Source organism: Artemia sp. Qi Xiang Cuo, chromosome 4, assembly GCF_049724085.1.
Source record: "Artemia sp. Qi Xiang Cuo chromosome 4, ASM4972408v1, whole genome shotgun sequence".
Lineage (NCBI taxonomy): Eukaryota > Metazoa > Arthropoda > Branchiopoda > Anostraca > Artemiidae > Artemia > Artemia sp. Qi Xiang Cuo.
Window position 1 is genome coordinate 89225651 of NC_142797.1, and position 14277 is coordinate 89239927.

The 14277-nt window shown below is 34.9% G+C and overlaps 1 protein-coding gene across 1 annotated transcript in view; it reads left to right on the plus strand.

Moving 5' to 3' along the window:
• The first annotated feature begins 2811 nt into the window (after positions 1-2811).
• The window catches only part of LOC148953607 (uncharacterized), a 47667-nt gene continuing 36201 nt past the window's right edge, over positions 2812-14277 (plus strand). The window contains exons 1-4 of the mRNA XM_089088607.1: positions 2812-2954; positions 4760-4777; positions 8763-8891; positions 11754-12320. Of these exons, the coding sequence (XP_088944733.1) occupies positions 11873-12320 (448 nt within the window). The 5' untranslated portion in view covers positions 2812-2954; positions 4760-4777; positions 8763-8891; positions 11754-11872. The remainder of the gene's footprint in view (positions 2955-4759; positions 4778-8762; positions 8892-11753; positions 12321-14277) is intronic.

Sequence of the window (14277 nt, forward strand, 5' to 3'; positions counted from 1 at the left end):
TTGCAGTTTTGTACTGCTCGTACAAAGCTGTAGTCTTTTGTTTCATGTACTTATACCAAAGTTTTTTGTTCCTGTTGCGTAGTTTCTTGATTTTTGGGGTGAGGAAAGGTAGAGTTTTGGGTTTCTTTTTCCATGTTACGCTGGTGTGTTTGGCTTGGCTCTCTAGTAAGGTCTTTTTTAGAGTTAGCCATGAGGCTTCGACATCTTCTGATATAAGTGTTTCCAGGTTAGCATCTAACATCTCTTCCACCATCATCTTGTAATTTGTAAAGGATTGCTTGGTATATTTTGATGGTTTGGAGTTGAGTTGAATAGATGAGAGAACTGGCATGTGGTCACTTGAGCCAATTGGACTGAGAGTGTGTGAGTTGTTCACCTTTTCTGGGTCATTCGTTATGACTAGGTCCAGTATGGAGGGATTTTGTCCTGGGCGCATTCTTGTGGGCATAGTTACTGTTTGGTATAGAAAGTTGTCAGAGAGGGCTTGTACTAATGGGTTTTGTTCAAGGCTTGACTTGGTCATACCTCGGCCATCTACCCAAGATACGTTTAGGAGGTTGAAGTCCCCTGTCATGAACAGGGTTGCCTTTGGGTAATTGCATAGTATGAATTGCATCATTTCGGCAATTGCTCTTTCAGAGGACAGCTGGCAAGGGCTGCTGGGGCTCCTGTAAATTGAGCTTAGGACAAACATTTTGTTAGGTAGAGACAGGGAGACCCATGTAGCTTCAACACAAGGTAAGTAAGAATTTGGGACAGAAAATTCTTTTACCTGGAATTCCTTGGAAGCTAGAACAGCCACTCCTCTTCTGCAGTTTGGATCAGACAGATTGCTGAAGAGGTTGTATCCAGAGGGGCAAATTGAGTCTTCTGTCATTTGAAATCTTGAGTTCTTGGGGCAAATTTCTGTCAGAGTTGCAATGTCTATCTGACTTAGTTGGAGCACTGTTGCCAGTTCCGGCATCTTGTTGGTAATAACATCAGTGTTTGCCGTCATAATGTTCACAAGTTTTTGGGTGTGTCTGGGCGAGTTTTTATTTTGCTCACTAATATTCTCGCTTTCGGTTGAAGTGGGTGAATTGCAGCTTAGGTACACAGAGCTGCTAATGAAGGACGAGGCAGAAGGGCATGGGGACGTAACTGTTAATTCACTGTTTATACATTTACACAAACTTGCGTTTACAACGTTATTATCACTCACACATGAACTATTTACAAGGGGGACGAGACGGTTGGAGATAGTGGTTATTTTTGCATACTCGAGCATCTCTCCATCGGAATTGCTCGAGTTTGACTGTTTTTTGTGATTTTGCCCTTTCTTATTACTAGGTCTGTTTCTCCGTTTGCCTGTCTTTTCTTCATTTCTTCCAACAAGGCTTTTCTAGCGTTGCGATCTTCTTTGGAGCTATCGCCATAGAATCGAATCGGGTCTTTACGCTGGTAGGACGCATCCAGGATATGCTTCTTGTCTGTGAAGCTGGCTACCGTGAACAGGACTGGTGGGTGTTGCAGTGGTTGTCCGGCCGTGGGGGCCGAGGCTGGTAGTCTTTTCACGTTGAAGACTTTGGTCGCTAGTTTGTAGTTGTCCTTGAAGTATTTAGCAAGGAAGTCTTCGTCACTTGCTTGGATCGGAATCCCGTATCCGACGACGTTAAGTTTGCGTCTCTGCCTGTCTTGCTCACTTCTGACTGTACGGCGTATATGTTCGTCAAGTGCTTCTGGTGCAAGCCCCGTCACTTGAGCAGTAATTGCCGATTCAACAAGTGCTTTTACCTCGACAATATCGCATTTTGTGGCAAGTTCATTTTGAATCTCTCTGAGACCCTTGTTGACTGTGGTCATGATGCTAGTAATGTCTCCTCGCACCTCTGATTTGAAAGATTGGATAGTTGTGGTTAGAGTATCGATGTCGCGCACAGGCTTGTTCAAGATGCACCGGGGGCAGCTCCATTCACATTTCATAGTACGATTCATTTTCTCTAGCAGGACGTACTGTTCATCACTTAATCCTAGGCACTCAATACAAAACCAGTTAGGACATTTTTCGCAATTGACGGCTTGCGAGTTCTCGTCCAGGCCTTTTGCACATCCCGGGCACTTATCTTGTCCTTTTACGGGGCTCTCACGTTGTCTCTTTTTTGGTGCCATTATTGCCTTGACAATTTTAGAGGTGGACAGAATGTGGGAATTGCAATACTCAAATCACCTATTCCCAGCAGTTTAAGGAATAAAATCCCGCTGGTACCAATTCGGCCTCTTGTTTGTTTGCTATTGCTCCCTTCTGCACAAATTATCCACCAAAAAATTCGCGAGAACGGACGAGCCAACGTAATCAATGGTGGTTTTTGTATTTAGCGTTTGGCAACTGCGCTTTATTGCTGCCTGCAAATTCGCAAGAAGGAGAAGAACACTGAATTGAGCCTGGACTTATTTACAAAGGGCATACATGTTGAGGCAAGTAGTTTCCACTTAGTTTACGATCTCTGACCACAAAGGCTATCTTGTCTCTTGACATCTCACTATCACTGGTGCCTCCACATTGCTAAACTAGGATCTTAAGTTCTGTTATATATTTGTCAGCATTTATAAAATCCTTCAGATCTTGCTTCTGAAATATATAGTGGGAGAATAATTGATTCTATTTTAAGGCTGCATAGCCTCTGAATTTCTTCAGGTGTATCTTAATTTTTTCTCTTTCATCTTTTTTTTGCTATTGTTTTACTTTTTTTACTTACTGTTTTTTATTACTATTGTGAATTGCACAGTACATGTCAAAGTGGCTCATGGATTGTTTTGATGTATTTCAGAAATCCAGGATCAATTGCAAATTAAAAGTGATGAGCCATTGGAAACTGCAGATTCCCTTATTTCACAAAACAATGTGAATATTCCCAGAACAAGCTCTTGCAGCTCAGCTCCTGCTCAGGTTGTCTCATTTCCATTAAAGGAAGAAGGTAAACTTTTTAAAACTGAACGAGTGCAAGGAATGCAAGGATATGTCTCATGGGTATAAATACTTCACAGGGCCTGCATTCTATTGAACAAATAATTTTTGTCTAAATTAGCATTTTGATTTACCTTAATTTGGCATTTTGACATACTTCATCTCAGATTTGATGGAACTTGTTAATGTTATTCCTTTTACAAGTATGAGTAATCACATGCTTTTATTCTTTCATAACAAAAACTCTTATTTCCTCCTTATGTTTTTACAAAGATTTCTGTCATTTTTTGATAATAGCCTACATAAGGATTAAATTTAGAAAACTCTTTGAGTCTCTAAGTACCCCTAAGAAGGTAAAGAAAAATATGCTAATTTAGTGGTGGAAAGTTAAGATTGTAAATTTACTATTTTCATGCTGGAGGAATCATTGCTAAATATTCCACTATGTTAAAAAAAAAACAAAAAAAAACAAGTGTTGGATTCAAATTGTAAACTAGAGTGTATTTTACTCTATAAAAAACAAACTGGGGCAATAGTGGCCTCTTATATCCATGCAAGTTTTTCTTTTTTGGTTAGATTGATCAGAAATATTTGAAGCACTTAACTTATGTCTTTTTTTTTATCAACTTTTACAACTGCTATTCAGGATTTAAACAGCTTTCAAAATTTTAAGCATGGTAATGAGAAACCAAGACAGGTATGCATTTTGGTTTTCAAGCCTTCCCCTTTAGGAGGGTGAAGGAGAAATTACTAATCTAAGTTTGTTTTCAAAGCTTAAACTTTCAGAATGCATTGCTGAGAGGAAAGAAAAGAAATATATGTCAACAATTTTCAAAATTGGGAGTGAATGGATAATTTTAAGTCATTGAGGTTTTTTTTTTAACAAGGAGTTTTTTTTACTGTGATATGCATATGCAATTTTATTTCAGAACATTAATTTATTCTTACATAGTCTCAAATGATTGCAAATTGAAAGGCAAGTCTTGAACCAGGTCCAAGCACAGACTGACTTGGTGCTGAAACAAGCTGAGACTAAGTCTTGACCTGATGCTAAAATTATCTAAATTCTCATTTTGTGGTAAAACAAGAAAAGTCGTGACTTGGAGTACATACTTCTGACTAGTTCTATGTAGCCCTTTCCCCTGCCAAATTCCTAGTAATAGGATAGGCAGTAAACACTTTGTTTAAACTATAAGCTTGCAGTACAACAACACCCCTGCAACTTTTCAGGAAAAGGGAAGCAGTTTTTTCCCACTAAAAATCTTTCAATTTCAGAAAAAAAGGGATCATCAAGCTCTATTAGAAATTTTAAAATTGAAACTTTTTTACTGCTGCCAGACACTGTGTTTTTCCTCTTTGACCTTGAATCTTTAGAGGCTGAGCTTCCTAAGCCTGAGGTATCAACAAAAGATATATGTAATGATAATCTTGCTACAGCTACCAAAATAGAATATGACAAATGTAAAAAGGTACTTGAGAACCAAATACTTGAACAGTAAAGTATAGGCTACATTGATGGATAACAAAACCAAGAGATAATGGAGATTCGATTTGAGGAATAAATCTTCAAATTTCATTATTGTATGCTGAGTTTTTTAGTCGATTGTAGCCCCTCCGCCTCTTTATATCTTCCATGTGTGCCAGTAATTCATTTGAAATTACTTACAATCTTATTTGTTTATAATTAAAAGCTGCATTATAACTATACTTAAATTATCAACTATTATTGACTTGATCTAGTCTCTGCCTTTTTTGTTATTATGAATTACACAGTATATATCACAGTGTCTTATAGATTGTTTTGATATATTTCAGAAACGCAGGATCAATTGCAGATTAAAAGTGAAAATAGCGACGAAGACCACACTGCCTTTCCATCACAAACAACAAAAGTACGAAGAACAAAAGGGAAAACTTTTTGTAAGACAGTGGAGATAATTTGAATGAATATTTCGGCCCTATGTCCAAGGGCCGTCCTCAGCAATACAAAAATATATAAAATAAAAAAGACTCACAACAACATGCGACCAATAAAACCAAAAAAGTAGAATTTTTTTCAAAACAGTCCTAGCATCATTACTTCAGCGAAGTTCAACCAGGACTGATAAAAAGTAAGGTAAAACAAGACGATTCAATGAAATGAAAGAAAATAAATTAAAAACATGTTCTTATTGCTAATCCAGCCTTTTTGGCAGCTAACCTCAAAGGTCTTTTTGTGACCGGTTCTGTGTTTAATGTCTATCGGTTTTTTAAAATATTTTGTAAGATCATTTTTAATTAAATTTGTTTATAGAGTATTTAGTGTATATTACAACAAGTCCCTATTTAAGGAAATATTATTATTTATATCAAGTTTGCTTTCAATTTATTCCAGGACTACCTTCTTTATGCCTAGGTCATTGCTAATAAAGGCGGATTCATCAAAAAGTATATTGTGGCTAGGATTTTTAAAAATATGGCTGCCTAATGCAGAATCAGATGAAACAGTGGAAATATTAGAATTTAGAGCTTTGACAATATCATCTTTATGTTGTTGTATGCGCTTTTCTAAATTCTGGTGTGTTCTACCTATATAATATTTGCCACAATCGCATGGTATTTGATAGACCCCTCTTTGGCGAGTAACTGGGGTTTTATCTTTACCAGAATTTAGAAAATTTATGATTCTAAAATTATTTGTGAATACTACATGCAGATTATTTTTTGTGCAAACTTTTTAAGATTTGTAGTGATTTTTGGGATACAGGCGAGGTAAATTATATTTAAGGGCTTGTCAGACATCTCACTTGGTAAACTATCATTAATTTTACGGGAATGTCTTTTCAGTCTACAGTTAATTACATTATTAATAAATAACATAGGATACCCATTTCCAAAAAGTATGTCCTTGATAAAATTTAATTCTGCTGTGATGTGGGACTCAGAACAAATATTTAGGGCGCGGTCGACGAGGGATATTACAACTGCTCTTTTAACTTGAGGGGGGTGGTTTGATGTCAAATGCAAATATCTATTATTTTGTGTTGGTTTTCTATAAATAGTAAAATTGAGTTTATCAAAGCTAAGAATAACTAACACATCTAAGAATGGGATTTTATTTGCGATTTCAATTTCTAAGGTAAACTGTAAATTTATATCGTATGTATTAAGGTGATCTAAAAAACCCCTAAGCTCATTTTCTCCATAGTTCCAGAGTGAAATTACGTCATACATGTAACGTCCCCAAAAGATATGTTTCAAAAAATACGAATCTAATGCCCAATTTTCAATATGTTCCATATAAATACTCTCCAGTAACCCAGAGAGGGGTGCGCCCATTGCTAAGCCATTAATTTCCTGGTAAAAAGAATTGCGGAATTAGAAATACATTGAGTACTTGTTACAAAGTTTAACCAAGGTCATTAACACTTCACAATATATTCCTGCTGCTGAAGCTTCTATTAAGTTATAATTTTCTTTGATTTTATTTTCTAATAACTGTTCAGATGCTGTGACATCAATATTTGTATACATTGAAACAATCTCAAAGCTACTTATAATTGTATTTTCTGAGATATTTACGTTTTTTAGTTTTTCAACTAAATATACCGAATTACATATATATGATTTTTGAGAGTAAACCAAAGGTTTAAAGGCTGTACATAACCATTTCCCAATATTGGATGTGGGGGCTTTCGTACAAGCTACTATGGGCCTTAAAGGAATGCCTTGCTTATGTAATTTTGGTAGACCATAAAACTTTGGGCAAAAGCTACCACGGGGGAAAAATTTTTTGTATAGCTGTGGAGTAATTTTACCATTTTGTTTTAAACTTTTTAATTCATTTATAATTTTGTTTGTAAATTGATCAGTATGATCGTGGGTTGTAGTTCTATAAGTTGTCTCGTCATTTAAATGAGAATAAATTTTTGTATCGTCATCTGTCGTATACATGACAACCAGAGAATTGCTTTTATCTACTTTGGATATAATGACGGATGAATCTTTAGGGAGATTATATATTATTTTTAGGTGATAGAAATTATCTGGTTTTTTATTGGCTGTAAAATTAATCTTTTTTTGATTGTTGTAAAAGGGATCTTATAAGACTATCTCTAGCTTCATTTGGGTTGGGTATATATGTATAAAATTTGTGCACAGAGGATTCTAGAGAGGAAATTAAATCTGCCACAGGGACATGTCTTGGAAGAAAAGATTAATGTCACAGCATCTGAACAGTTATTAGAAAATAAAATCAAAGAAAATTATCACTTAATAGAAGCTTCAGCAGCAGGAATAGATTGTGAAGTTTTAATGACCTTGGTTAAACTTTGTAACAAGTACTCAATGTATTTCTAATTCCGCAATTCTTTTTACCAGGAAATTAATGGCTTAGCAATGGGCGCACCCCTCTCTGGGTTACTGGAGAGTATTTATATGGAACATATTGAAAATTGGGCATTAGATTCGTATTTTTTGAAACATATCTTTTGGGGACGTTACATGTATGACGTAATTTCACTCTGGAACTATGGAGAAAATGAGCTTAGGGGTTTTTTAGATCACCTTAATACATATGATGGAAATTTAAAGTTTACTTTAGAAATTGAAATCGCAAATAAAATCCCATTCCTAGATGTGTTAGTTATTCGTAGCTTTGATAAACTCAATTTTACTATTTATAGAAAACCAACACAAAATAATAGATATTTGCATTTTACATCAAACCACCCCCTCAAGTTAAAAGAGCAGTCGTAATATCCCTCGTCGATCGCGCCCTAAATATTTGTTCTGATTCCCACATCACAGCAGAATTAAACTTTATCAAGGACATACTTTTTTGGAAATGGGTATCCTATGATATTTATTAATAATGTAATTAACTGTAGACTGAAAAGACATTCCCGTAAAATTAATGATAGTTTACCAAGTGAGATGTCTGACAAGCCCTTAAATATATTTTACCTCCCCTATATCCCAAAAATCACTACAAATCTTAAAAAAGTTTGCACAAAAAATAATCTGCATGTAGTATTCACAAATAATTTTAGAATCATAAATTTTCTAAATTCTGGTAAAGATAAAACCCCAGTTACTCGCCAAAGAGGGGTCTATCAAATACCATGTGATTGTGGCAAATATTATATAGGTAGAACACACCAGAATTTAGAAAAGCGCATACAAGAGCATAAAGATGATATTGTCAAAGCTTTAAATTATAATATTTCCCCTGTTTCATCTTATTCTGCATTAGGAAGACATATTTTTTAAAATCCTAGCCACAATAAACCTTTTGATGAATCTACTCTTATCACCAATGACCTAGTCATAAAACAGGTAGTCCGAAAATTAATTGAAATCAAACTTAATATTAATAATAATATTTGATTAAATCGCGACTTAGGGGAATATACACTAAATGCTCTATACACAAATTAAATAAAAAATTATCTTACAAAATATTTTAAAAAACAAATAGACATTAACACAGAACCAGTTACAAAAAGGCCTTTGAGGTTAGCTGCCAAAAAGGCTGGATTAGCAATAATAACGTGTTTTTAATTTATTTTCTTTCATTTCATTGAATCGTCTTGTTTTACCTTACTTTTTATCAGTCCTGGTTGAACTTCGCTGAAGTAATGATGCTAGGACTGTTTTGAAAAAAAAATTTCACTTTTTTGGTTTTGTTGGTCGCATGTTGTTGTGAGACTTTTTTTCTTTTATATATTTTTGTCTTGCTGAGGACGGCCCTTGGACATAGGGCCGAAATATTCATTCAAATTATCTCCACTGTCTTACAAAAAGTTTTCCCTTTTGTTCTTCGTACTTTTGTTGTTTGAGATTAAAAGTGATGAGCCATTGGAAACTGCAGATTCCCTTACTTCACAGAATGATGTGGATACTCCCAAAAGGAGTTCTTGCAGCTCAGCTTTTGTTCAGGTTGACTCATATGCATCAAAGGAAGAAGGTAAGTTTCCAAACAGGATGAGTGCAAGTATATAACTCATGGGTATAAATGCTTCACAGGGCCTGCATTGTATTGAAAAAAATAATTTTGTTTGATTAAAGTAGACCTGAAATTGGTATTTTGACATATTTTGTCTCAGATTTGATGAAACTTGGCAGTAAAACTTGTTTCAGTCTCTAGGTATCCCCAGAAAGCTAAAAGAAAAATTATGTTAGTTTAGTAATACGAAGTTAAAAATATAAATTTACTAGTTTCTTGCTGGGGGAATCATTGCAAAATATTCCTTTAACATAAAGTCTGAGATTTATTTCACGGCTCAAACTTTGAGAATGCATTACCAAGAGAAAAAAAAATTAAACATTTTTCAAATTTTTTATATGTTGGGAGGCGGAGGGATAATTTGAAATCCAAGAGCTCTTTTTTTTCAATGCCTCCTAATGAATTTTTTTTAATGTCATTTGCATATGTATTTAGATTTCAGAACTGGGCCATTGTGTATGGGCCTTTCTTTCTCTTTAAGATTTTTGCCCTTGCCTCTGCCTTCTGTCCAAAACAAAGTTATTTGTGTTCTAATAAAGTTGTACCTGCCTATTGCAATGTTTGAATGCTTACCTCTGCCCATCATTGTCCTTGTGCTAGTATAGACTTAGTGTAAAACAGTATATATCCCTGTATTATGTTTTCCCTGTCTCATTGTATTGAAGAGAAGGCTCTTCAATACAGGAACAGAGCTAGGAATTTGGGATATAGCTCAAATGATTTTATATTAAAAGGTAAATTTTGAACCAGGTCCAAGCACAGACTGACCTGGTCCTGAAACAAGCTGAAATATAAGTCCTGACCTGATGCAATCATCCAAATTTTGATTTGTGTTGAGAAAAGGAAAGTGGTGTTTTAGTCTATATATTACTGACAAGTTTCTTTTAGCCCTTCCCCGTACCAAGTTTTTAGCAAGAAGATAGGCAGGGAGCTCTCTGTTTAATTTGGAAACATGCAATGCAACACCACCCCAACTGCAAATTTTCGGCCAAGGTGGGGCAGTTTATTTTCCAACCATTTGAATCCAGAACATTGTGTTGCTGTCTTTTACAGTCCTAATTTTTGGGTTTTTTATTGTAGGTACTAGTAAAAAACATCAGAAATGGATTGCTAAACTGGTTAGATCTGTAAGACACTAGTGCTAATTTGTTCTCCTTTCTGCTGTCAACTGCTGATTTGCCATCAGGGGATGGAAGAAGTCATTGCTTGTTCTGAGATCTCAAAGGGTTTCAATCTTTAAAACTCTAAAGTAATTTAAAGTCAACAAATTTTTCTGTTAGGATGATCTTAACTACTTTGTGGACAACTGATTTACCAAGAAACCAGAGTGACACCTTGAGATAAAAGAATAAATTGTGCAGTTGCCTTTCTTAATTTGCTTAAAACTTATGGGGCAAGAACTATGGACTGATCGGATATGAGATCGTTGTTTTCAAAAGTGTATGCCCCTTCTTCACAGACTGTAGATAAAGCTAACATATTTAATTATCTTAATTTTTTTGCGGCTATATTTATAATTTAGGTACTATGTCGCCATAAAGTTCAGGTCCTAGTCTTGGCAACTCCAGGTTTTTTTAAACTCTTTATTTATAGAGTTGTTTCACTTTATACCTTATAATGAAGATTTTTTTTACTTAATTTTGAGATTTTTTTTTTTTTGGTTCTTACTCCAATTCGAAAACTATTTTGATGGTCTTGCTTTAAGTTATGGTTTTTCTTTATGAGTCTCATATTATATTCATACTGATGATTGGCTCTTCAATCTTGTGTTTAACTCCAATAGGAGCAGTTTCGTTATCAGATTGAATCAACATTTATTCATCATTTCTTCCTAACTCTATTTCAATGTTAACCTTTTGTTTAAAAATATCTTATAAAACGTGAACTCTCTTTATGTTTTAATTGACATGTGATTAATGCTATTAAGTATGAATAGTAGTCATATTTTAGTGATATCTTGAATAGGTGCCAAGCCCTGTTTATTTGACAAATTGAGCTTTAAAATTGTGGTGCAAAGAATATAAAAGTCTCTCATTTTCAAATTTACTGATTTTTCAAATATCTTACCATGATTGTGGAAATTGTTAGTCTCATTCAGTGAAACTCATCAGCCTCTGTAAAAAATGTATTCTCCTCCCAATCCTCTCCCGCACCTCAAGAAGTGGCTTGTGACTTTTCTGGTTTTTGGATTAGGCTTATAGCACTGGCCATTGCAGTAATATTTTTTTCAAAATTATTGTTATTTTATCATCTGATTGTTCAAACCCTCTTGCCCACAACCACCATCATAGCCGTAATAAAGTTTATATCAAACGCTAACCAAAAAGTAACTGTCCCCTCCCAGTAAGCAAATACATTAGTAACTTATCCTCTCTTTGCTCTCTACCATTGTGTCCAAAACTTTCTTCCTCACCGTCATTTTCAGGATCCTGTGGCTGTAGAGTGTAAATTTATAGATGAAATATAGTTTATAATAACCTTTTGTAGTGTAGTGGATTGATTCTCTGCTTACCAATACGGAGCACCAGGGTTCGATCCCTACTGCAGCAAGGTTCGGCGACAAGCTTACTACTTTTCCCGATAAAATTAAGGCCCGGCAACTGAAACATCGATTTGACGCCCTATGCGTCAGCAATGGCTGAGGAGGATCGTTATTTTTTTAATAGTTTTATAGTGTAACTTTCGAGGTAAAGTATGGTGTATAATAGGCCTATAGGTGCCAATATATGAAGGTCTTTATAAAAGAAAAAATTGGGACACTTAAAATGACAAAATATGGCTTAGCTGTTATATTCTCTTTTCTCATGCAACTTCCAATTTCAGAGAAAGAATCATCATCGAGCTCCAATAGACACTTGTTTAAAATTGAGACTTCCTTACCACTACCAGATACCGCGCCTTTTTTGCCTGTTGATTCTGACCCATTAGAGGTAGAGCCTCATATGCCTAAGATATCAACAAGAGATATATGTGATGATAATCTCAAACATGTAATTGCTACCTCGCTAGATTGTGACATATGTAAAGAGGTGCAAAATTCTTTGTTTTTACTGGAGCTCCATAAAAGCACGCTGTGTGGGAAGTACTTACCACTCCACTGTGAAAAGTGCAACTTAAGGATAAAAGACTTCCCTGATTTCGCTGTTCATTTTCTGGAGCATGAGGCAGGAACTGAACGCAAGTGTCTTATCTGCTTGTGCAAAAACATAGATAATATGAGGGAACATGCACTTTCAACTGGTCACATGTCATCACCTTCATTTTTAACTGAATCTAAAATGAATGAAACACCTGAAATTGCGACTAGAAAGTATCAACTACGATCTAAGCCAATTCAGACTCGTTATAATGGCTTCGTCAAACATAAAAGGAAAGCAGAAGTTAAGAAAGGTATATTTATGGTATAATAATCTTCTTGTGTTTTGAAGTTTAGAAAAGATGGAATTTAAAGTTTTATTTATGTAGTCCCTTTAACAAAGCTTTAAAAAAATGAAAAGTGGACTATGGATTTCAAGGAAAAATAAATAAATGTAAGTAGAAAGAATATATCCAAATAAAATATCTTAAAAGTCGCTGCACATGTATATAGTACAAAAATATAATCTTGTCATTCGTATAATAATAATATATAATTTTTATTATAGTTTGTACATTCTAATCATACAATCCACAAGAATATAATCTTATTCTTATTTAAAAGATATAATTTTTGCAGATGAAGGTGCACATAGATGATATGTGTCTTAGTCATATTTATTGTTATTATTTTCCTCGTAGCTACCTCCTATAAAAAGCTTATCTGTTATATCTTAGGAACAGCTAAGAGAATTAAATCGATAATTTCTGGGAGTTTTGAGGGGGGTAAATGAAAAAACACTGTCCATCTCAGTGGTCAAAAGGGTGCATGTAGAACAGATTAGGGTATTAAGTTGAAACTTTCAGGGAATGTCGAGGGGAATGTTCAACTAAATCTAAAGACACTATGTGCGTCCAGGTTGTCAAAATGACCAAAAAAGTAGTTTTTCAAAGGAAAGCAAGCAGCCATATGAAAACTTATGATGAGTAGAAATAAATAACCAGGAATTACTGACAACAAATAAATGAACCCAGAACGAAAACATTAAAATAACTAATCGTTTCAAACATAAAAGATAACAAATAATGATATAACTTTTGAGAAGGGGGCAGTAGCCCTTCTCCTGTTTGTAGTAATTTCTGTTGGATTTCAGCTGGGCTTGAATATTTGTTTTAATTTTAACTCATTTTAGAAAGTAATAATCTGTTCCTAAATCAGTTCGAAACGAAAATTCGAATTGAATTGAAAATTGATTGATATAGTAATTTCTGAAATGATTATAATTTAAAATATATATTCAGACCAAATTTATTGAAAGGAAATACTAGAAAGAGGAGCAGGGCTACTGCCAGCCCCGCTAAACCCTCTAAAGGCTATGATGCAATTTTTGCTTTAATGAAAAGGTGACATTGGGTAATGAAAAGGTTGATCTGGTGGGCAGCTTCACTTACCTTGGTAGTATTATTGGTAAAGATGGTGGGAGCAATGAAGATATTAAAAGTAAAATAGCCAAGGCTCAGAGTGTTTTTTCACAGTTAAAAAAAGTTTGGAAGAATAGGAAGATAAGTCTGCAATACAAAATTAGAATATTAGAAGCTACAGTGATGACAATGGTCAAATATGGCTCTTAAGCATGGGCGTTCAGAAAAGCGGATGAATAAATTGTGGTTCAATACTGCTCTCTAGGGCTGTAATGAAAGAAAGGTTGAGGTGGCTAGGGCACGTTGTGCGGATGAAGGATGACAGATTGCCGAAGATTTTTCTTTTCGGCCAACCGTCTAAGGCGAAACGGAAAGCAGGTCGTCCTCGTCTGGGGTGAGAGGACGTCATAAAGAAAGATTTAAAGGAAATGGGAACTTCGTGAGCGGGCGTAAAAAGGGAGGTTTTAAATAGATTGGGAAGGAGGAGGAGCGTGCGTCGCTGTGTTGGCCTCAGGTGGCTTGGTAATGCGGTGAGTTGTTAGTAGCAATTTTATACATGAAACATCAAACTTATTCGCATTAGTTCTGTTTATTTTGTCAATGTTTAGACAGTTTTCAAAAACAATGTTTAGAATAGTTAAAGTTTTCAATAAAGCGCAATTGAAGCAATCGCCTTTAGAAGGATTAGAAAGGCAAGGGTGGTAGTAGTCCTGCTGTTAAAAAAAAAAAAAAAATTATTAGCCAGTGTGGTCTCAGAAATTATTTAGTCCTGCTGTTGTTTGCAAGTTGTTTCTGTCCCTTTCAATTTTGACTTGATTATTCCTTTTTCTTTTTTACTCATTTTAGGATT